The following is a 22,841-nucleotide window of genomic DNA, read 5'->3' as shown; positions in this document are numbered from 1 at the left end:
GTACGTAGTTTTAACTTGGTCTGATAAAATAGTAACCAAAATCAAATAGAAAAATCCCAACCAATACGTATTTGATGCTTGTAGAGTTAAGCACTGCAAGAAAGAGGTTAAGACTCTATGCTCACACAACTGAATTAAGGACTATGATCAACATTTTCCAGTTAATCTTCTGGAAAGGCTGAAGTAATATGCTCATACTTTGGATCCTGAGCAAGCCTAACCAGCCTAATACGCACTGAGAGTTACAATACTAAATCAAGTATTTTAAGATCAGAATATTAAAATGGAAGTATTAGCTGGCAGGTATCCATAACATTTACCTCTGCTACCCTGCAGGCAGCATTAACCCGGACCATAGCTCCTGCTTTTAAGAGATTGCTCTGATGTAGCCGCAAGCAGATCAGATCCGTTGCAGCATTTGATGGTGCACACACCAAGATCCGACTGTCTGGCAGAGTATAATGTATCTGTATTAAAGAAGACAGATACTAAAAAAGGTTATTTAGAGAAGGAGAATAGCTCAAACATTCCCATTTTATTCCACTGAATCCAGAAGAGTTTTGCATAGATGTTAATATTCATTCATCCTTTCGCGCTTCAATGACACTAGTGTTGACAGCCATGACCAAGGACTCTCAAACTAGGTGGACCCACAGCAGAATTAATTCATGGTTATCATACAAATGTATACCTGTGCTTCATGGCCACATGATGCACTACTGAAATCACAAATTAGATACTGTTCACTGAAGTTTCAAAGACAAAGACAAGAAGACATGCAAGTAAGTCATTCAGAATTCTGTTCAATCCATATGAAGATGGATTTTCCTCTTTCACAGAGCTATAGAAAATGATCTTAAAAAAAAGGAGTATATTGAAAACTCTTTGGAGAAATATGATGGTACCTACAGAAATACCGTAAGTGTTCCAACACTGAAAAGATTAGAGATGACTGATTTGTCATTCACCACTACCTGTAAAATGGCTTCAATTATTGTTACTGTTTTTCCAGTTCCTGGTGGTCCAAAGAGAAGGTAAGGTGTGGGGCGACATTCACCACTCAGTATCCTTTTCACTGCCAGTTTCTGTTGCTCATTCAGCATAGGATTGAAAAATTCACCAGCTCTCTGTTTATGGGCCACAGTTTCATCAACTATAGTCAAGACAAGCATATCTTAGAACTTCAGATAAATACTTTTAACATACATAGATTAAAGCAATTTCAATTCACAATACACTTAAAAAAATTATTTTCCTTTAGTGAGAACAACCAATTAATTTCTAAAAAAATTCAGTTTTCATAGAATAGCATGTAGAAAATTAGCCATTAATATTTCAGAAGTGTACTGGATCTTTACTGAAGGCCAGAAAAGGACTACAATAACGTAACCCAACAATCTGTAAAAGCCCTACTCAGAAATTTTAGCATCAAGCTCACTTTTTTTTTGTCCAAGAAGAGCAAAATTTCAATAACTTTCAGTAAGTGGTACTTGTGGGATAGTACTACATGACCAGTCGTAAGTTAAAACTACTGGAATTTTTTGCTTAATCCTGTCTGAATTAGTCTAGCTTTAGCTTTCCACAGCACACACTCACTAACCCCTGGACGAAAGTGCATTCTAGGTAACATTCTCTGTATTTCTTTAGACATCCTATTGATACAAAATTACACCATCGCTTTCTTTGGCATTTAAGCACACTGATATTTAAAGTCACACTTTCCCAAACAGCATAGGAATGATCTGGGCTACCTGAGAAAAAAGTTCATTATCTTTGGCAAAGTAGCTCTCCCAAAGATGAGAGACAGCATCCCAGCAATAAATTGGAAACTTAACAAGACCAAAAATTTTCCACTAAATTACTGAGAAATGATAATCTGTTGCATACAAGATATTCCACCAGGTGTTTGCTGCCCCCTCCCTGAAAGTGTTCCAGGCCAGGCTGAACAGGACTCTGAGCAACCTGGTCTAGTGGAAGGGGTCTCCACCCATGGCAGGGGGGTGGAACTAGATGATCATTAAGGTCCCTTCCAACCCAAACCATTCTATGATTCTATGAATTGGAGAAGTTTGAGTAATGCACAAAAAACCTCCAAAGAAACTTCCTGCTATTTCTGTTCTAGAATTTGTCTTCAAAAGACAGACTACAAGGACATCTAAAAGGTATCTTGCTCAGCCCTCGTTTCCTGAAGCTATTGCAGTCCTGAACTGTAGCAGTTTATATTCAAGTACAGAAAGTATACCAAGTTGGCTTGTTTGCAGAGTTACTCTCATTGCATCTGTTGTGTTCACTTCCCTTGATGCTCTGAATTTTGCCTGTCTGTTCTGTGTTTTTTTGACCTGAAAACAGCAAGTGAAGATAAAAGCATTTATAACCTTAAGAAGACAGGCAACTATCTTCACTAATACTTTTGAAGATGTTAACTTTAATTTTTTCCTGCTATATAATATCATCCTATTAAACAGAATATCTACTGTGAAGACAGAAAGGTAAGAGTAGCAGAATAAGGTGCTAGGAATTCCTACGTTAAATTTAAGATTTCCAATAGTTTGGCTTCTGTTTACATTAAATATTTATTTCACAAATACTTTGCAGGCTCAAATGAGGATTTTGAAGCCATGGCTGAGTAACTTCTTGCCTTCCACAAGAGCAAGCATGCATATTTCATACCACTAAGTAAGTTTTTTTATAAGCACTTTCCATTTGAGATGGGAATATTAGCTTAATAGTATCAGTTATCACAAAATCCCCTGTCTCCAGGCAGCAAAAACTTCTGTCAGCAGAAGACACTTTTGATTCTTTGATACTCCATTATGCAATTCCTTTCTAACCATAGCTGTACAGTAGGTATCTCTGACCAATCTGAATGGAGATCTGCATTTTAAGGAACGTTTACAGTATAGATACCTTACTTTCCTGCTGTGAAGACTGTTCAAGGCCATCATCAACAACACAATACTCAGTAGTACTCTGAGTCTTGACAGCTTGTGGTGATTGTAAAACAAGCCTTTCCGGAAATAACACTTCAAATTTAGCAGAAAAAGAGAAAATAGAAGTTTGAATGCTACACAAACACTTTGCATGTTTCGCTGATTAACGTCACTGCTGATACATCAGTTTACTCCAAGCTGCCAAAAGCAATTTATCAGAGCTAAAGTGGTGAAGACCTGTGTCAAGTTCATATGGATCATTCTACTTCACCATACAACAGGAAACCAGAGCTTTTTAATCAGTCCTGAGGTAACACAAAGCACAGCTGTTTCACAGCTCTTATTATAACAGTATGACTTCTACGTTTCTTACTGGCTCTAACAGTTCACAAAAGTTTGCTTTCACTCCTCTTTCCTGTGATGGCCAACAGATGAAATCATTCTGAGGAAACCTTCTCTAGGTTCAGTGTGGTGGTTTTTTGTTTGTTTGTTTGTTTTCTAAAGCAAAACCAAAACAAAACACAAAAAGCCTCCAACAAACACTTGGAAAACTCCTCTAAGAACAAATTACAATGCATTCTTCTCACTATGACAAGACTCCTCACAAAGAAACTCCCCTAGACAGCTAAAGTCAACTGAAGTGTACCTTTTTCACCCAGGGCAGCAGCTTGCTGAATTGCAAAGTGGCAGCGCCTGCTAGTAATCCTGTTACCAGAATAAAGATTTGTAGGTTAAAGTAAAACCTTACATTTCCACACTATACAACAGCATACACCTCCAAAGTATCTGGCATTTTTACTATTCACCAGTGCATTGAAAAATAAGTTATACAGAAAAACATTTTTTTTTTTTAGACAAAAGCATCTGTTGAGAAATATGCTGCAGAAGTGTCAGTCAAGAGCTTTGTTATGATTACTATTGATACACAAATTCTCTAGCTCTTTGGTGAGACAAAGATGGCTTAGTGTTCCACACTTAAGTCTTTCAAGGAACTTCTCTGCAAAGGTGAATTTACAGAGAAGATCATGGAGCTCTGAGCAAATAACAATAACCCATGAATAAAACAAAAGTATAAAAGCATGGGTGGTTAACATCAGCTGTATTTTTTTTTGTACTCTTGCAGCCATATTGATATAATTTCTTATTATAAAAACCAACAACCAAAACAAAAAAAAAACCTACAAAAAATACCCCCCAAACACCCCACCTCATCCGCCCCCATTTCACTGTCTGGCATTGGTATGACAATTGAGAGTGAATCGAGACAAGAATTCTTTCTACACATGTACAGTTGCAGTCTTTTAACAACGAATATGGTGACAAAGATGTGTTGAGGCAGAGGTACACAAATTAGCAAGATCTTAATTATGTCCTCCTCCTATGTGGATCTACCAAAACAACCAGTTGACAGTCATGTACATTTGAAAAGCCACTTTACTAAATGAATCATTAAATGCAGCTTTTTGGAAACTTATTAGAACACCTGCAATGAACAAATTCCACATCCAAAGGTTCCAAGTTGTACGTCTGTTCAAAGTCTGCATTAGTTTTAAGAGTAACATCTTCATTACATATCTGTTGCAAAGACAAAAAGTCGGTATATTGAGAAGGTTTAGTAAGCACAAAGAAGCATCTCTGAAAACACTGAACCCCCCTATCACCTCCAGAAAGGACACCTAGATTTACCTGCCATCAACACATACCTAGATTATGTTACAAAGTGCTTTCAGAGCAGGTAAAGATTATAGTCTCAAAAGAATAGGGAAGCCAAAGTCTTTAAAAATACAATAAAAATACAAAGTAAGTCAAGTTATACTCGTCTGTAACTCCACAAATTGCCAATTTCCACTCTAAAACCTGCAGACCACCATGTTTTCAAGAAGAGATACACTTTGCTTACCTCAGTAATATAGGCAGTGTACTCTATTATATGCTCTGAGTACACCTGACTTCTCAGTACCACCTTATCACCTAATTGAAAACAAAGTTAAAAGGCAACATTCTGTTACAAGGAATAGTAAAATTTTTGCTGCAGCACTTCCTTCTCTTTTGCATGTCAAACTAGGAATTTGCTGGCAGCTAACTTCAGCAAAGTCACTGTACCCATAAGTACCTGTTCTGAAATGCCATATGCAGTTGTATATTACACTTTAAAAGGCACCTAGTGTTGATGATATCAGACTACACCTCCCAAAACCAGTATCTTGTTTACTCCATTATCAGAAATTCCGAACTACTTTACCAGCTCTTGATTTTGCTACACCTATAGTCTTTTAAGCTATTAACACATTGCACAGTTTATTTTTGCTGAAAGCCTCACAGATTTTTGTACATGAAAAATTCTGAAGTATCTGAACTTGTGTAAGAACTGACACATACAATGCTGCTTCAGGCAGCCATTCTAAGACTCACACTGAGACACTAACCCAGCAGTTCCCCTATCTAGTAGTCAAAATTAATAACTTTGTGTTCAAATACGGTGAGACACTTCTTTAAACAAATGAATACGCAACAGAGTTTGCACTGTACTGAAAATATGGATCAACATGCTATTTGGCTTTATCTCACATTCACTTCTACCTGGAATCAGGCGAGGTCTGCCCTCTTCCACTCCTGGCACTTCCAACACTAACAAGTCACCATTCCTTTTCAAAGTAACCCCACTAATGGCGAAATCTTTTATATCCATTTCTGCGTGGATGTCTTCAAGCCACAGGAGAGTAGTAAAGTTTGCTTTATAATTATCTAGATTAAGACGCTGAAAAACAAAACAGTCTACATTAACAGATGGAACCCACTGCAACTAACTTCATACAAAACACCCCTTAAGACAGACTACACAGCAACTGAGTTGCCAATTACGTCACCTAAATACATGTATTCATATACTAGCTAATATTTTAAACACCCCCAATAGTCAAAACTAAGTTGGTATAGTTCTTGGAGCTCAGATACATTAACCAGCCAGCTAAAGAGCTAACCAAGCCTCTCCCTACTATAGTGGCAGTTTCAACATATGAATTCAGGGGCAGTCTATGAACTGATTTCTATGCTCAGCAATCCCAGAAAACATCCAAAGACACAGGCAGAGATGGCTGGAGAGAGACAGTCATGTCAATCTTGGCTCTGACTGATCATAGAATCACAGAATTTTAGGGGTTGGAATGGACCTTCCAGATCATCTAGCCCCAACCCCTCCTGCCATGGGCAGGGACACCTCCTCACTAGACCAGGCTGCTCAAGGCTCTATCCAGCCTGGTCTTGAACACTGCCACTGTTGGGTTATCCACAACCTCCCTGGGCAACCTGTTCCAGTGTCTCACTACCCTCACAGTAAAAAAATTTATCCTAATATCCAGTCCAAATTTCCCCTCCTTCAAGTTGAACCTGTTACCTCTTGTCCTATCACTGCAGCTCCCAAAAAAGCTCCCTCTGCAGCTTCCCTGATGATTACATAACTCATGGCATGCTGAAAGAATCTTGACTTTCTCCCTCAGAGCTTAATGACTCTCACTGCAGAAGTATTCTCCAACAGCACAAAGTTCTATCTGAACAACAATAACCCAGAATGCTTTCTATTTGGTTTCTTCTTGCTCAAATACAAGACGAGTGAGCAGAGCTTTCTGATGCAGACTTTAAAGTCATCAGTACCAGACAAACTTAAGGTGTGGTCAAAAAATAAGGTAATCATTAATGGCAGATCTTCAGCATATAGTTATTTCAAACACTAGAGTTGTATCTTTTTTGAGAGAGGATCACTAATCTGATAGCTTAATGATGTGACCTCAGGTTTTGTATGAGCTATTCAGACAACAGACAACATAGACTTCTATGTTTTTAAACCCCAGTTTAAAGTTTTAAGCCCCAGTTTGTAAGTACTTAAAAAATTACTGATTAAAAAAAGAAGTCAGTTGCAGCAATGTTATAGCAGAAATCAGGGCAAAATTTTGAAGACGAAATCATTATAACATTCTTGTTAGACTTTAGAGTTTTCTGGGTTTTTTAATTGATATGTATTCTGAAACTGCTACACTCGTGGGAAGAATTCAAATAAGCCACACTGAATTAAATTTGAAGATGTTTAAGAAAACAGTTTTTAATAACCAGAAAAGAATCCTGTTGCAATAACTAAGAAGATTCTGTTTTCTGTTATTTCTATGAAATAATAACTGTTGTAACACCTCAATAAAACCTTTCCAATGATGCCTAAAAAGTGAGAATATAGAGGAACCTTTCTCCAGTTCTGTAACAGCCCCCAATATGCTTCTACTCCCTCTCTTCAGTTTTCCACATTCATGCTTTTGTGCTCTTGTCAGCTTGTATTCTGTAACATACTGAAACCCATGGAAGTTACGGGATACAGACTAAAGTCTTAAGTCTACCTGGCAAGAGTGATATATCATCTTCTGTTACACTAAGGAGTACACATTTTTGCTAAATTAAGGCAAGCTTAAACAAAAACACTTATACAAAAACTTTATTCTTATATTATCTTACACTTGCCTACCTCTGCTAGGAGAGGCTGAAAGGTCAGTATGTCTAACTTCTGCTCCACACATTTTCTTAACTCATCCGGTATGGTATAATGTGGGAGAAAGTTTGAACACCACTTTCTGTTATTTCTAGAACAAAAATATATGACAGATCATTTACTTTTCTTAAATCACATATTTCAAAACCAGCTAATTAGCATGCCACATCACCAAGACAATAAAATCGAAACATACACACAGGCCAGACCCAAGGAATCCCTTCAAAGGGACAACTGAGAATTTTGTTATACTGGGAAGAAAGACAAGAAAGAGATCCTCTACTTTTTTGACACTGTAGGTAAAAAAAATCATGCAATCAAAGCTCAATTGGAGTTGAAGTTGGCCAGGACTGTGGGGGACAATAAAAAGAGTTTTGAAGTATGTCAATACCCAAAGGCAATGCAGAAACAATATAAGCTCATTACAGGATGAGGACTGTCAAAGCAGCATTTGGACAAAGCTCTCAGGGACATGATGTAATTCTTGGGTCTGTCCTGTACAAGGCCAAAGAATGGACTTTGATAATCTTTGTGAGTCCCTTCCAGCTCTGGCTATTCTATGATTCTAAGTGTTCCAGATTATTTGGAAATACTGTGTTTCTGTTTTTGCAGCTTAGGTATATTTTTATAACTAAGCCAATACCATAAGTACAATGGAAACTCACTTGCAAGAGGAAAAGTTCTGAATAAAAGATATTTATCAGATATAGATGTCAAAGTTGTACAAAGAATTAAGGGGCTAATTATCTCAGAAAACTATTTCCAATTTCCCATCTTTTTTCTTAATGATACAATTGTTACTTGTGAGTAACTATGCAGCATTGTTTTATCTTGTTTATTACTACATTATACATTAGAATGAGACTGTGTCTGACAAAGCAACAAAGACATCAAGCAGTTTATTACTAAAACAACCTCTTCTATCAGCAATATCCATAATCATCTTGTATATAAACTCTCCCAGTTTCACAATTTTTGTCAGCATTACAGAACAGATACAGCAATACCGAACAGAGCAGTACTATAAAGCAGCAAGAAATAAACAGAGCAGAAAGTGTTATTTTGTTGCTCTAATTCACAGTACCTTCTGTATTTAGGGCCAGCCACTGTTGTCTTTCTTGGCTGAGGTTCTGCAATCATTTTAGGCTGTCTTGGAGAAAATGGTTCCACAGGTGCTATAAGTAATTCTTCTTCGGTTGTTACAGTGGCTTCAATGTAACATCCCAAAGTAAAATCAGAAAAACCAAGCAACAGGAGTTCTTTACTGTACCCAGGATTCCTTCAAGTAAACAGAAGTTATGTGCTTAAAACCAGCATGTTCACAGTTTATTTTCCCCAGCCACATGTAATTTTTTAAGGAAAACTGTATATTCTCATTTCAGCAACATATGAGAACTGCTGATTTAGGGTAATTACTCACACGTACTCCCCACCCTGAGTTCAAGCCAAGTATCATAAATAAGTAAAAAGAAAAAAAAAAAAAGAAACAGCCAAAAACCCAGCAAAATTCTCAACTCCACAATTTTATCGAAAACTTGGGGTAAAGAGCAAAATCCCTCCACTCCACATACTGGGATGCAGAATTAACACTTCTGTCACAAGGGACATCTTGGAATTACTGCTCCTGAAAATGATGAGAAAAACAGTTCCATGAGAGGAACCTGAAGCCTATCTCCTCACTGTCTGCAGCAACAGCTTTGCTCCACTTTGCCTAAGGCTACTCAGAACTGAACCCTAACTGTAAACACATCAAGTGGAGAAACTAAGAAATTTAATTCTAAAAAACTTACTGAAAAACTTTAATTCTGAAAAACTTACTTTATATGTGTAAGTGGTGCTTGGGGAGTGACAGAGGGGTAAAACCAGGACGGAACAGTTTCTTCAGACTGGTTTCTAAGAAACAATATGTAGAATCCAATTCTCAGCACTATGTGGGACCAATACTGTTACTATATGCCTGAAACAAATGCATCCCAGAAGGATTCCAGCTTACTTTCTCTTTGGCAGGAGTACCACTTTTTCAACATTTGCCAACCAGCACTACCTGATCAGGTTAAAACTACAGCCTGGTCTTCTCTGATGTAAAAACACAGCACACACTCAACTGTCCAGATTTATGGTCTCTCTACTTTCTCCAGTGGCCACCAAGCATTTGCTACCTTTAACCTGCAGTCTCCCATGGAGTTCTGTGTGGATTGTTCTGCATTATTACAAGATTCGAAGACTTGTGGTTTTTACAGATCTACACTGAGATGTAAATTGATCTTTCTCCACATGCCCTCCCTCCACTAAGGCAGGCCATGCCTGCAGCTTTATCTTTCAAACTGCAGCTATGTCACCCTTCTAAGAAATTTTCTACCACTTGCCTCACTATTTAACATGATAATGGAAGTAGCGTGAAAGTTGATGCAGTGTTACTTTGATGAATGAAACCATTCGACCTTGTTTTCCCCAGTCCTAAGAATCTATGATTCCTAAGAACACAATGTTTGTGGAGCTACAGCTGGAGGTAACTGGAAAGTACACAAATGTAAGCATTTCAGCATGAGGTTCCTACTTGAATTCTGAAAGAGCTCACATGAAGCCACTTTCAATTCTTAACTACATTTATGAAATATTTTATACAGCAAAGTATTCTAAGATCTGAAAAATACTGCCTCTATAAATTACACCCTCAAGGAAGGAATTTTCTTCTTTCTTATTTCAGCAAATGTAACTTGAATTTACTATCACAGAACAGGAAGGGTTGAGATCAGGACAAGACAAATGTTACTGAGACGAGAAGAAATGTATCAGATATCATGCATAAATTCCCGGGAAATCTATATTAGCTCTAGTGCTCATGGAGCAATGGATTTCCTGAGAAGAATAAAACCATCTGCAGGCATTATCTTCACCTCACTTTGTCATTTTAGAGAGGTTATTTACTCCTACTATATTTCTTCGTTAACTACCACCATTCTCTTTCAATAAAAATCAGTTTCAAGCACTGAAATACTCTGAAAGTCTGATATGGGTTTCCAGGTAACTTGCTAATATGAACTGGCTTGCTTTACCCGACATCATGTGCTGGTTTTGGTTGCAGTAGAGTTAATTTTCTTCACAGTAGGTAGTATGAGACTCTGGTTTGGATTTGCACTGTAAACATTGTTGATAACACAGAGATGTTTCCATTGTTGCTGAGCTGTGCTTACACAGAGCCAAGGCCTTTTTCCATTCCCATACTGCCCCACCACCAAGAAGGCTGGGGGTGCACAAAGAGTTGTGAGCGAACACAGCCAGGACAGCTGAGACCCCCAACTGACTCAAAGGATATTCCATACCATATGGCAACACGCTCAGCACACAACGCTGGTGGAAGAAGGAAGGAGGGGATGTTTGGAGTGATGGCATTTGTCTTCCCAAGTTACTGTTACACATGATGGAGCCCTGCTGTCCTGGGGATGGCTGAACATCTCCTGCCCATGGGAAGTGGAGAATGAATTCCTCATTTTGCTTGGCTTGTGTGCACAGCTTTTGCTTTCCCTATTAAACTGTCTTTATCTCAACCCACAGCTTTTCTCACTTTTAATCTTCCAACTGTCTCCCCCATTTCACCAGGAAGGAGTGAGTGAGTGGTTTTGTGGGACTTAGCTGCCAGCTGGGGTTCAACCATGACACACCAAGAGGATGCCCAGAATAAGTGAACTATTAAGTCTGACTTCCTCCCATTGTATTGGTTAGACACAATGGAAAGAGATACTTACATAGCTGTGCAAATGATCACTATGAATGTTTTTCCACCTGGTGGTATCACAATTTCTCCAGTAACATTGCCATGATTTACTGGTTGCTCCGTATCTTTTTGCCCATTTTCTCCATTTTGCAGATTTTCATCTTTCACCAAGGAAATGTTTTCTTCAGCCCTTGATAAATTTGTACCTTGAGAATTACTTCCTTCTGTAGTAAACATAATAATAAATTTTGTTACCACAGTTGATACTGCTAACATTGGCAAGTCTTCTCAAACAAACCTACAGGTCTTCTGAGGAAATAATGTTCAGCATTCTAACATTAACATTTCACCCTACCTGGAATGACTCCATTCCTCATAATGGATGTACTGTTCAGTGACTCATATGCTGTTCCTCCACAGTCACTAGATGAATTAACTGCAGCTTTTGAGATGTTTTCTTGATTTATTGGAAAAGATGACGGATCTGCTTCTGGACTGTTCTCACATTTTTGAGGAATCTGAAAACTGAATTGCTTGGTTTTCACCCATCCAGCAAATCTGCAGCTGATTAAGGACTGTGGTACACTCCCTTTATTCCTAGAAGTAGTTATGTGATTAGTTACATAATTAAATGTATGGTTAATGCTCTTGAATTGAATCTAGAAGTTGAATTCTACATGAAGTCAAATGCAACTGTCTGCAGCAGGTTAGTTCACCATTACTTCGTAACTGCTACCAGAAAGAAATTGCACCTCTGCTTCTAACTCATGAAGACTAGAACCTCTACTTAATATTTCCAGCTCACATCAACTACCATAAGAAGCATACAGAAATACTGTGTGTAATAAAAACCTATGGTAGCTTAAAACTTACCATGGTAGAACTAAGTCTTAGGAAAGAACACACAGCAAAAAATAGCAAGTATTCAGGTATGACTTCATTTTGAGCCCCTGCACCCAGATGTGAAAAAGAAAACAAACAAACAAACAAAGAGAAAACCGCCAAAACATAAACCTCTCAATGATACACCAACACAGTTCTTCAGTATACAAGTTTTAAAAACAAATTCGAAAAAAAACCCTTGTCTGCTTTTAATATGTGAATAAGCAACAGTCCTCTTGTTCTAAGATTTTGAAGATGGCAGTGTATCTGCAGTTTAAACACACAAGTAAAAGCATTTACTTCAATCCTCATTCCAGGAAGGATTTTATTAGGATTGAAGAGTTTCAAAGCTGTGGAGTCTCAAAGCATTATCTGCAATATAAATGCTCAACAGCAAAAAGACTATTCTACAGACATTAAATGCAATGTGAACTTTTCTTTAATTCCATAGTGTCTGGAAGTTACTTTAAGATCGCAAACCACAAGGCTCCACTACAAGAGCTTCTGTATGAAAGGCACGTTTACAGAGTGATGGAAATAAAGAAATCCTTAAACAATCAGAAAGGCTTACTCTATCCAAATGTTCATTCTTTTAGATTCCCCCTGCTTCAGAGTTCCAAAGTCAGTCATTCTTGATACTTTCAAGTCTCCTTTGTCACTCATTAAGTCTTCACAAGGCTCATCCATAATACCTCCATTAGAGTGAGACTGTCTGAAAAAGCAATTTTAGGTAGCAATTTTTAAACACAAATAGACTCAGCAAATATCTTTGATTCAGCACAAATTTAAGAAACACTCTACCAAATCACAGTCACAGTATTTAGAAATAACCAGGGGAGAGAGTTCATTTTTCTCTCATCCACTTTATACCTCAAGACAATTAGATTACCTTTACTAATTTAAGCAGCAACAAGCCTTTTGTCAGCAGCACAATAAACCAGCATAAAACTTTGGATACAAGACTAAAATGATTCAGAAGTTAGCTAATCTTTGCTGCAGAGCTGAATCAAACGGTGACTGAAGCCATTATGGATCTCTTTGGGAGCTGAACAAAGACACAACAAAGGGCAGCTCCTTAGCAAGAGTCCTGATTAGCACTGGAGCTTAAGAGATAAAACCACTAGACTCGAAGTGTTTCAACAAGTACCCCAAAAACACTTAGGTTTTCTGCTTACTGCTACAACCTGAAATCAGCAAACTGAAGAAGAAATGAAAAAAAAAACCAAAAAAAGAAGTGGAAAACCAAGAAGCATCCTTGAAAACTTCTATCACACACACTGCTGGGGGAAAATGCCAATGAAACGAGTCGCACGCTCTTTCCTGTCTGAGACAGTGACCACAGCTCTAACCTCTCTGCGCCTTCTACCTGTAGAAACAAATTTTTAAATGGTTTCTATTCTGCAGTTAAGAAACTATTCAGCTAGATAAATGAGCACGGAAATAACTTGGAAATATGTTAATAATCTCACCAATATTTACACACCCTAATTATTCCTGAGTTATCTAACACACCAAAGTAGAAAATTACTGCAGCTGCTCTTTATTAGCTACATCAGTATACTAGCAGAGCCCACTAGATGTCTCCCACTGCAGCCTAAGCTTCCTCAGGTTTCTGGTATGGCAGGATGTACACTACACCTGAGAAATCAATCCTTTTCCAATTTGGCTTTAGTAATAATTTTCTGTATAAAATCCATCATTAAAAATGGGCCTAAGTAAAAAAAAGTTAACAATTTGTACTGTTTTGCAAAATAATGTAAACAAGTTTTGTCTAGGTACAACTTAAATCTATTACATCCAGTGAAAACAGCTTGTTCCATTCTTCGTAGATCCTTTGAAGACACATGTACTGCCTGTAGCTGTCATCTCCTAGAAATCTCCCAAAGGCAAGTTGTCCCAAAGACCATGTTTGAAAGGTATCAGAATGTCCTTTTGCTTTCCCTTTTGGACTTTCCAATTGGTTGACAATTTATTTTTGACCTGCAGAATCAGACTCTGTAATCCTACCAAGACCTTACCATGGAAAATGACCAATTTCACAGGTCCTAGCCCTATTTATTTGGGTGGTGTTTGTATTTCACAAGTTAAACTCCAGATCTTTGCTGCAGAACTGCTACTGACTAGCTGGCCATTCTACATTTGTGTAGTTGGCTATTTCACAAAGTTTTGCTTCTTCTCCATACTGAACATAATCTACTTTTTCCAACTTCTCCTGCAATCTGTCCAGATCCTCCTCATATCACACAGTCCATCCGAAGTGCCTGAAGAACCTCTCAGTTCAATACTTATAAACTCAATTAATCTCTATTATTCAGATCATTAGCCTGTTCCATTTAGGACAGATGCCTGAAGAATCACTGTAACTTAAGAAAATGGTTTAAAGAAACATCCATTTTGTGTCAGTTTAGCTCAGAATGGTTTTCAAACAGTAAAGTCCTCACCAGAAGACCATAGATTAAACACAACATAAGAGCATGAGCTTGGCATTTTTCTAACAAAATCATGTGAAATTCCTTCCTAGACTAGCAATATCCCTGAGCCCAGCTGCTACTAGTTTTGCTTCTCTATTAAGCACAGATGTCCCCACCTTCTGGAAAGGAAAAAAACATTAATAAAACCCCCAAGGGTCAAATCATATCATGCTCTCATCTTTCCAATGATCTACCATGCCTTCTAGTCAATTAGGGAAGAATTCACAATATTTCTTGCTTAATAAATGCAACAACATGTAAGCTGCATAACTACAGTACATCTCTAATTGTTACAAAGAGAATGAAATGAGTATTACCCATCCTGGCTGACTGGCACCAAGCAGAGAGCTCTCCAAATATAACATGACTGACTGCTCTCCACCACAATCGTGTTCACTAGATCATGTCTACGAGGTGAGTAGCCATCAGGAAGTATCAGCGAATCCAAAGTGAAAAATATGCTGTCATCTACTGTCCCAGATCTTCCACAGACGCTGGAAATGCGAACCTGTAAGAGTCTGTATTCAGTGTCACTTGATATTATCCACGTAAGCTAACACACATACTGCTGGTGCATATTTTTGCCCCTGAAACAGTCCCTCTAGCTGCATTCTGAAGTCTCAGTTATTCATAGGAGGTAAACATAGAGCTCTAACCTACAATCACTGTGCTTGTCTTTAGATTTAGAAGTGTAAAGAAACACAAGTACTTCAGATGAGCATTAGGTTTCACTGAAGTGCATACCACAATATGCACATTTGACTCACCTGTCTTGTGACATCAACTTATCTAATTTATACTTCAACACTAGTAGATGACAAACCTAATATATGCATTAGAGGGAACAAATATTTTCATTAAAATAAAAGAAAGGGACAATCGTTGTTTTTAAGTCAAAACACTTGGATAAATTAAACCTAATAAATTATAGTCATGAGTTCTTAAAAGAGTCTGAAAATCCACACAACCTGATTATAACCAATAGTAAGCATTCAAGTCAACAACTGATAGTAAACAAGTTAGTTACTCTTCCTGTTCTAACCAAAATGTGCATGCTTTTTCAAACAACCTTGTTATTTTAGAAACAATCCCCTAAATGGATGAATTGATACATTTTACCTTTCAATTAAAGATGTTTTATAAAAGATCTACCAATATTAGAAGCTTAAACCAACTTAAAATCCCACCTGACACAATTCCTCCTGCCAAAACCAATGTGCAGAACATTTACCTTGTCTACTTGCTTGTATCTCAAAGGCCTTACATCGACTGCTTCACTGCTCCATGTGGTTGAGTTAATAAAATATTTCGCTTGCACCCAGTCACCTTCACAAGGTTTGAAATCTGTATAAACCAGAACATTTCTCAAGTTTAGTTACTACTGATAACATTTACATTACTACCCTACAGAACTAGTCTAAGTTAAGCAAAATCCAAAACAATGCATCATTCAGATCCACTGAGTCTGAACTTCTCTTTGCAGGTCTTCTCCCCAGAGGTTACAACAAGCCATGTAAGAGATGCTAGTGGAAAAATACATTTGCTTACATGCAACTTATGCTCAGTGAGAATGAACAGGTAGCTTTCTTCACCCATGTATAGGTAGGTGTTCTGTATTTCACTGCATACACTCTATTAGAAATTATTTGGGATGCCCACTGCAAGTTTATCAGATGATATTGATAGTGTGCACACAAAAATCTTAAGGAAGAGCAAACGCACCTGCACAAACATCTGCCATGGCAAAGTAAGTATTCTGATTAATATAGCCACCATCCTTAGAAAGAGAGGTAATGCTGCCAAATATTGGTTTCATATTTGATTCAAAGGCATCACAAGTAAGACTGGAGTCTTTCCATGTATCCTGGATGGTATCTACCTATTAATACAAAAATAACCCCAACATTCAAACAGTTAATACTTAGAATTATATGTTAAACATATATTTCTACCATTAATATCAGAGTTTCAATTGCTTATGGAAGTAAAGCTTCTTATTAGACAATTATTTACTCTGTAGCTGTTACTTTTGGTATACAAAACCAGTGAGTAGTAAACATTAACTTCTCTTCTAAGTCTGCTGTATGCTGCAACTCTGACAACTACTGTAACTACATGCTGATTTGTCAGATCTTTCTCACCATTCCCTTGCTTTAGGGCTACTTAAGAATTTTCTTCATATTGACAAGAGGACCACCCCTAGCAATGTGACTGTGTACAAGTGGAACTGGAAGATCATTATTTCAGAAAGCAAAAAAAACCAAAAAGTTTTTCAAGATGGTATTTATAAACACTATTTGTATTTCAGCCTGCCCCTCAGTCATTCTTTAATAATTTGAATAAAAAAACCCTCTAGAGCTGCTTCTTACACTGACTTTCCATATCACCACCTTGGATGTCAGGTTAGCAAAGTCTGGTCCAATCTGAGCTGTACTACAGTCTTAATTTTTATGATTTATTTTGTTGAATATAATGCATATTACCATTTAAGATAGTAACAAATAGCTATGTCTACTTCAGATTTTGCAAACACTACAGTTAAACTACACATAGCTATTTGTTAGTCAATACTGTCATATTGCATTTAAAGGACTATTACTACATGGTATTTCCTTTCAATGACATGAAAACTCACTGTAAGAAGTCCAGAAAATTCTGGTTTGCTCTAGTCTGACAGACAGATTTTTACATTCACCAAGATTATCTGAGAATATCAAATCTTCTCCTAAGTGGTTTTTATGGCTTCATATGGATTGAATCTGAATAAGCAATTACACTGCTCCTCAGAGGACTAGTAAATTTACATTTCATGTAAGTTACATATGGAGTTATACTTGAAAGTAATTTGTAGACCTAAGAAAACATTTTCAAGACATAAAAACACCTTAAATCTCTCAACATAATCTTTTTATACTTCTCAATTTTCCTGTACCAATAAAACTGTAAAGTTGTCCCTCACATTAGCTGAAAATGGCCTTCCTACTACCACTGGTAGTAGCCTGCTACAGAACCTATTATTATTAATTGCAGAGTATAATTAGGACTTGACCTCAAACATACTGAAATCCAGACTTCTGAGCTAGGATCTTTCCAAAGCACATGGCAAGTAGCTTCAAACAGCAGCTGAAACAGCACACTGAGCAGAGGGCCACCCAAGGCTGATCACACCCTTCCTTAAAGCAGGTAACATAAAAAACACTGACAACACCAAAGTTTAAACTGCACCTTCCAGATTCTCCCCAAAATGTGTGTTGGCAGTGTTCAGGCTGCAGCGTTTGCACTCATTTCTCCAATTAGAGGAGTATATACCAGGTCACTTAAAACCCAGTTACTTGGAAGGGGATAGTACTGGTGTCAAAGCACCATTTTGTATATTATTTAATGATTATGTTTGTCAGGAAGCTACATTTTCTCCTCTGACTACAGGTTTAAAAAGGAACTGAGTTCTTTCCCTCTGCCCCCCAAAAAGACTGATATAAATGCTGTTGGCTGTTCAGAGCAAACTCTCAAAGCATCTCAAGTTTGTGCCACTACATGGAAAGTAATTTAAGACACTACCAAGTAAGAATGAGTTTAGTTTTTATCCAAGTACTTAGAATAGACTTTGAAGAAACAAGCTTTTTCTTCTTGCTTACTGAATCAAGGCTGCCCTTGGACTTTGGCTTTCTATATAGTCCAGTCAGCTTTTGGCTTAAACTTGCCTTTAAGCTCTTCACCCAGTCACAAACTATGTTGCCAATAGTCTGAGATGCCTGCAGATTATGGCTCACCACAAACAGGATAAATCTCTATGTTTTTGAAAAAAAAAAGTGCTTTTGAAAATGCCATTATCAAGAATATACAAAAAAACCCATCCCACACATCCGAACGTGGTTTCTCAGTTACCAGGTTTATGTATTTTGGAGCAAGGACAGTATTTCAACAGTATAGTGAAAGCTGTCAGTCAGACGGAAAACACTGAAGGAAAAAGAAGATTTAAACTCATCTGTGTTCTGCCTCTGTGTGAGTGCTATTTCACCAAACAAAACTGAAATTGCTTGTTGGACATACAATATTTAGTTTTCATGGAAGAAAGTAATTTCCATTTAAAAAAAAAGAAAAAAGAAACAAAAGAAAAATAAGAGACATCAGATTATCTTACAAGACACTAGGGTTTTGGTAGCACTAGAGCTGGGAATATCGTGGAAACCAGACCTCTTTTACTTTCCTTCTGTGTTACATCTTAGATCACACAATAAAACTCCCTACTAACAGTCTTTCTTTAGTTTTATTTAATCAATGAAATTGCATTGGTTGCAAAATTAAATGGATTTGCTAAGAAAAACTCCCCTCAAAATTTGTGACAAGATATAATCAAACTTGAAATAAGTTTACAAATGAAGTGTTGAGCCAGAAAGGTACTGAAATCTCCGTATTTGTAACTGTCCATAACACTAACTTGCCCATTTTTACAACAGCAAGTTTTGAAATTTACGTGCTCATTCATAAGAACATAAATTCACTTCTGTGCAGAGTACACTTATTTTCTTATCCATTCAAACAACATAAAACTGATTTTGAAACTCAAAAAAATTAAGACACAGTGTGAACTAGCTCTGATTACACAAATTCTGATCCAATTATCTCAACCAATACTTTCATATTCACTACATCCACGCCTATATTCAGAGAATCAGTATTAAACAGACTTTTAAAGAAGATGGAATAAAATAATAAAACCCCAACCCCCCAAACTTATCCCCCCTAGGTGAAGAGCAGGCAGTTCCTCCTACTCTGAAGAATCTGTGAGGCTAAAACTATAGTAACTTCCAAAAGAAACCCTTGAGGTACTTACAGAGAAAGTAAGACTAGTACTTATCCTCACTTCTTACCCTGACAGCCTTCAAGCCACCCGATGTTTTATCCTCTTCCACAGTGGCAGTGACTTCTTGTCCAACAGCCAGCGACACATTTTTTGTAACAACATCCTTTGTGAAGACTATAACGTCATCTATCATCCCATAATCATGGCAAAGTCTTGTCACTATTCCTTTTACCATTTTCAATTCATCATCACCTGCATCAAGAGGAAAAATATTGACAGGAACCCAAATCACTTGTTTACAGAACTATGCAACAACTGACTGACCACCCTCCCAGTAAAGAACCTTTTTCCATTTAAATTGGAAAAGACCTTTAAGATCAGGGAATCAAACTGTAAACCTAACACTGACAAGTTCACCACTAAACCATGTCCCTAAGAGCCACATCTACCTGGCTTTTAAACACCTCCAGGGATGGTAACTCAACCACTTCCCTGGGCAGCCTGTTCCAATGCTTGAACATCTTTTCCATGAAGAAATTTTCCATAATATCCAATCTAAACCTCCTGTAGCACAACTTGAGGCCATTTCCCCTCATCCTATCAGTTGTTTCTTGGGAGATGAGACTGCTCCCACCTTGCTGCAGCCTTCTTTCAGTTAGCTGTAGAGAGCACTAAGGTCTCCCCTGAGCCTCCTTTTCTTCAGGCTAAACAACCCCAGCCCCCTCAGCCACTTCTCATCAGATTTATGCTCCACACTCTTCACCAGCTCTGTTGTCCTTCTCTGGACACACTCCAGCACCTCAATGTATTTCTTGTACTGAGGGGCCCAAAACTGAACACAGGATTTAAGGTGCAGCCTCACCAGTGATGAGTGCACAGGGATGATCACTTCCCTAGCCCTGCTGGCCCCACTATTTCTGATCCAGGCCAGGATGCCATTGGCTTTCTTGGCCACCTGGGCACACTTGGCTTGTGTTCAGCCAGCTGTCAACCTGCACCTCCAGGTCCTTTTCCACAGGACAGCTTTCCAGGCACTCTGGCCCAAGCCTGTAGGGGTTGCTGTGACCCAAAGGCAGGACTCAGCACTTCAACTTGTTGAACCTCATGCAACTGGCCTTGGCCCATAGATCCAGCTGGTACAGATCCCTCTGCAGAGCTTTTCTACCCTCCAGCAATTCAACACTCCTACCCAACCTGGTGACATCTGCAAACTGACTGAGGGTATCCTTGATCCCCTTGTCCAGATCATTGGTAAAGATAGTATCTACAGCCATTCCTCACCCACTAAGTTGGTCACCTTGCCCTAGAAGGAGATGAGGTTGATCAATCAGGACCTGTGTGTCATAAATCCATGCTGGCTGAGCCTGATCCCCTGGTGTTCTGCACATGCCACATGATGGCAGGCAAGATGATCTGTTCTATGACCTTTCCCAGCACCGAGGTCAGGCTGACAGGCTACAGATTGTCCTTCCCACCCTTCTTGTAGATGACTACCACATTCGCTAACTTCCAGTCAACTGTGACCTTCTTGCTGAGCCAGAACTGCTGGTAAATGATGGGAAGTGGGTTGGTGAGCTCTTCCACCAGCTGCTTCAATATCCAAGGGTGGATCCTGTCCAGCCCCATAGACTTGTGTGTGTCTAAGCTGCATAGCAGGTCATTGTCCATTTCCCTTGAATTATGGTGGCTTCATTCTGCTCCCCATCCCCGTCTTCCAGCTCAGGAGTCTGAGTACCCAGAGAACAACAGGTCTTGCTGGGAAGTGGGTTGGTGAGCTCTTCCACCAGCTGCTTCAATATCCAAGGGTGGATCCTGTCCAGCCCCATAGACTTGTGTGTGTCTAAGCTGCATAGCAGGTCATTGTCCATTTCCCTTGAATTATGGTGGCTTCATTCTGCTCCCCATCCCCGTCTTCCAGCTCAGGAGTCTGAGTACCCAGAGAACAACAGGTCTTGCTATTAAAGACCAAGGCAAAGAAGGCATTGAGTACCCTTTTCTTCATTCCCTTGAATTATGGTGGCTTCATTCTGCTCCCCATCCCCGTCTTCCAGCTCAGGAGTCTGAGTACCCAGAGAACAACAGGTCTTGCTATTAAAGACCAAGGCAAAGAAGGCATTGAGTACCTCTGCCTTTTCTTCACCCTTTGCCACGGTTTCCCTCCACACCCCAAAAAAGATGGAGGTTCTCTTTAGCCTTCCTTTTGTAACTAATATATTTATAGAGATTTAAAAAATCATCCTTTATGACAGTAGCCAGATTAAGGTGTAATTGGGCTTTAGCTCCTCTAACTTCCTCCCTGCACAATAGCCTCATGACATCCTTGTAGTCATCCTGAGTTGCCTGCCCCTTCTTCCAAAAGTTTCTCAGTTTTTTCCTGAGGTCCAGCCAAAGCTCTCTGTTCCATTGGGCCATGAATACCCAATTTCAGGCACAGAATTTGATACCTGAGCACACATACACAGAGACACACACACGCATATATAAAATACATAAAAATTCAAATATATCAAAAAACTTGAAATTAAAAAATGCCAGCAAGCTAAATAGCTTCCCTTAAAAGCTCTGGGGCACCAACTATTTTCAAGATATTCCATAGCAAAACAAAGTTCTCAGCACTGTTTGCATGGGGAATCCAACATATTTAAAGTTTCTACACTGAAAAAGCAGGAAGAGTAAACAAGTTATACAAATTAATTCTTCACATTTGTTTAAATAATATTACAGTTAACACACTTCTGAGCTAAGATGTGGTGCTATTTCTCTGGAAACCTAGGAGTTTCTAGTACTTTCAATTAGAACTACTACCTACTTACACATCACATAAACATTCACTCAGCTGCAGTGCAACTTCAGGCTTAAAGCTGGATTGAAGTATGCTAGTTTAGACTTCAAACACATTACTAACTACACACAATCAAGACAAAAAGAAGAGTAACCTTTGGGATTTTTGCTTTAAGTATTCATAGACATGAAAAAGCACCTTTTGCTACATTGAATAATGCTACTAAAAGCATCTCAAATGTACACCATTTTTGAATAGGAAAGCTATACTATTATCTCCATTCTACAACCCAAATAAAAAGGTTTATTAAGGCTGTAATACAAGGGAAAGCCCAAAATAATCCACAATCCACCAGAACACCCTTCCTACACCTCACCCACAAAAGGCGGCAACAGACCCCTTTTTTAGCCACAAAGCAATGAAAAGTACTGCTGGGAACAGTCCCACATGGTCTACAGCCCCAAAATAATGTTTTATACTCTCAATCCCCTTATTTCCTTTTGAAGGAAACAGGTCTGCACTGAGCTCCATTCACGCGGACGACGACACGACCAGCGCCCTCGCGGCTGTGAAGCTGCACCACAAACCCGCCCAGTGACTCCTACCTGAGGCCGCCCAGCTCTCATCTTCCTCATCTGCGCGTCTCCAGAAGAAGGAGAGCGCCCTGGAGATGAGGCTGAGCATCCCGGGCCGCCCTGGGGTCTCACACGTGCGCCGCTCCCGCCC

General features: G+C 38.6%; 1 protein-coding gene across 1 annotated transcript in view; it reads right to left on the bottom strand.

Moving 5' to 3' along the window:
• The window catches only part of MOV10L1 (Mov10 RISC complex RNA helicase like 1), a 43,010-nt gene extending 20,211 nt beyond the window's left edge, over window positions 1-22,799 (bottom strand). The window contains exons 1-18 of the mRNA XM_009081937.1: window positions 22,721-22,799; window positions 19,401-19,585; window positions 16,252-16,408; window positions 15,761-15,873; window positions 14,847-15,037; window positions 12,630-12,770; window positions 11,532-11,773; window positions 11,208-11,400; window positions 8,546-8,740; window positions 7,438-7,552; window positions 5,511-5,688; window positions 4,831-4,901; window positions 4,414-4,505; window positions 3,577-3,635; window positions 2,908-3,023; window positions 2,311-2,339; window positions 975-1,155; window positions 321-467 (exon numbers count right to left, since the gene is read on the bottom strand). Of these exons, the coding sequence (XP_009080185.1) occupies window positions 321-467; window positions 975-1,155; window positions 2,311-2,339; window positions 2,908-3,023; window positions 3,577-3,635; window positions 4,414-4,505; window positions 4,831-4,901; window positions 5,511-5,688; window positions 7,438-7,552; window positions 8,546-8,740; window positions 11,208-11,400; window positions 11,532-11,773; window positions 12,630-12,770; window positions 14,847-15,037; window positions 15,761-15,873; window positions 16,252-16,408; window positions 19,401-19,585; window positions 22,721-22,799 (2,484 nt within the window). The remainder of the gene's footprint in view (window positions 1-320; window positions 468-974; window positions 1,156-2,310; window positions 2,340-2,907; window positions 3,024-3,576; window positions 3,636-4,413; window positions 4,506-4,830; window positions 4,902-5,510; window positions 5,689-7,437; window positions 7,553-8,545; window positions 8,741-11,207; window positions 11,401-11,531; window positions 11,774-12,629; window positions 12,771-14,846; window positions 15,038-15,760; window positions 15,874-16,251; window positions 16,409-19,400; window positions 19,586-22,720) is intronic.
• Window positions 22,800-22,841: the final 42 nt, after the last annotated feature.

The sequence above is a fragment of the Acanthisitta chloris genome, unplaced genomic scaffold, assembly GCF_000695815.1.
Source record: "Acanthisitta chloris isolate BGI_N310 unplaced genomic scaffold, ASM69581v1 scaffold6969, whole genome shotgun sequence".
NCBI classification, from domain to species: domain Eukaryota; kingdom Metazoa; phylum Chordata; class Aves; order Passeriformes; family Acanthisittidae; genus Acanthisitta; species Acanthisitta chloris.
This window is presented reverse-complemented; position numbering and strand designations above follow the sequence as displayed.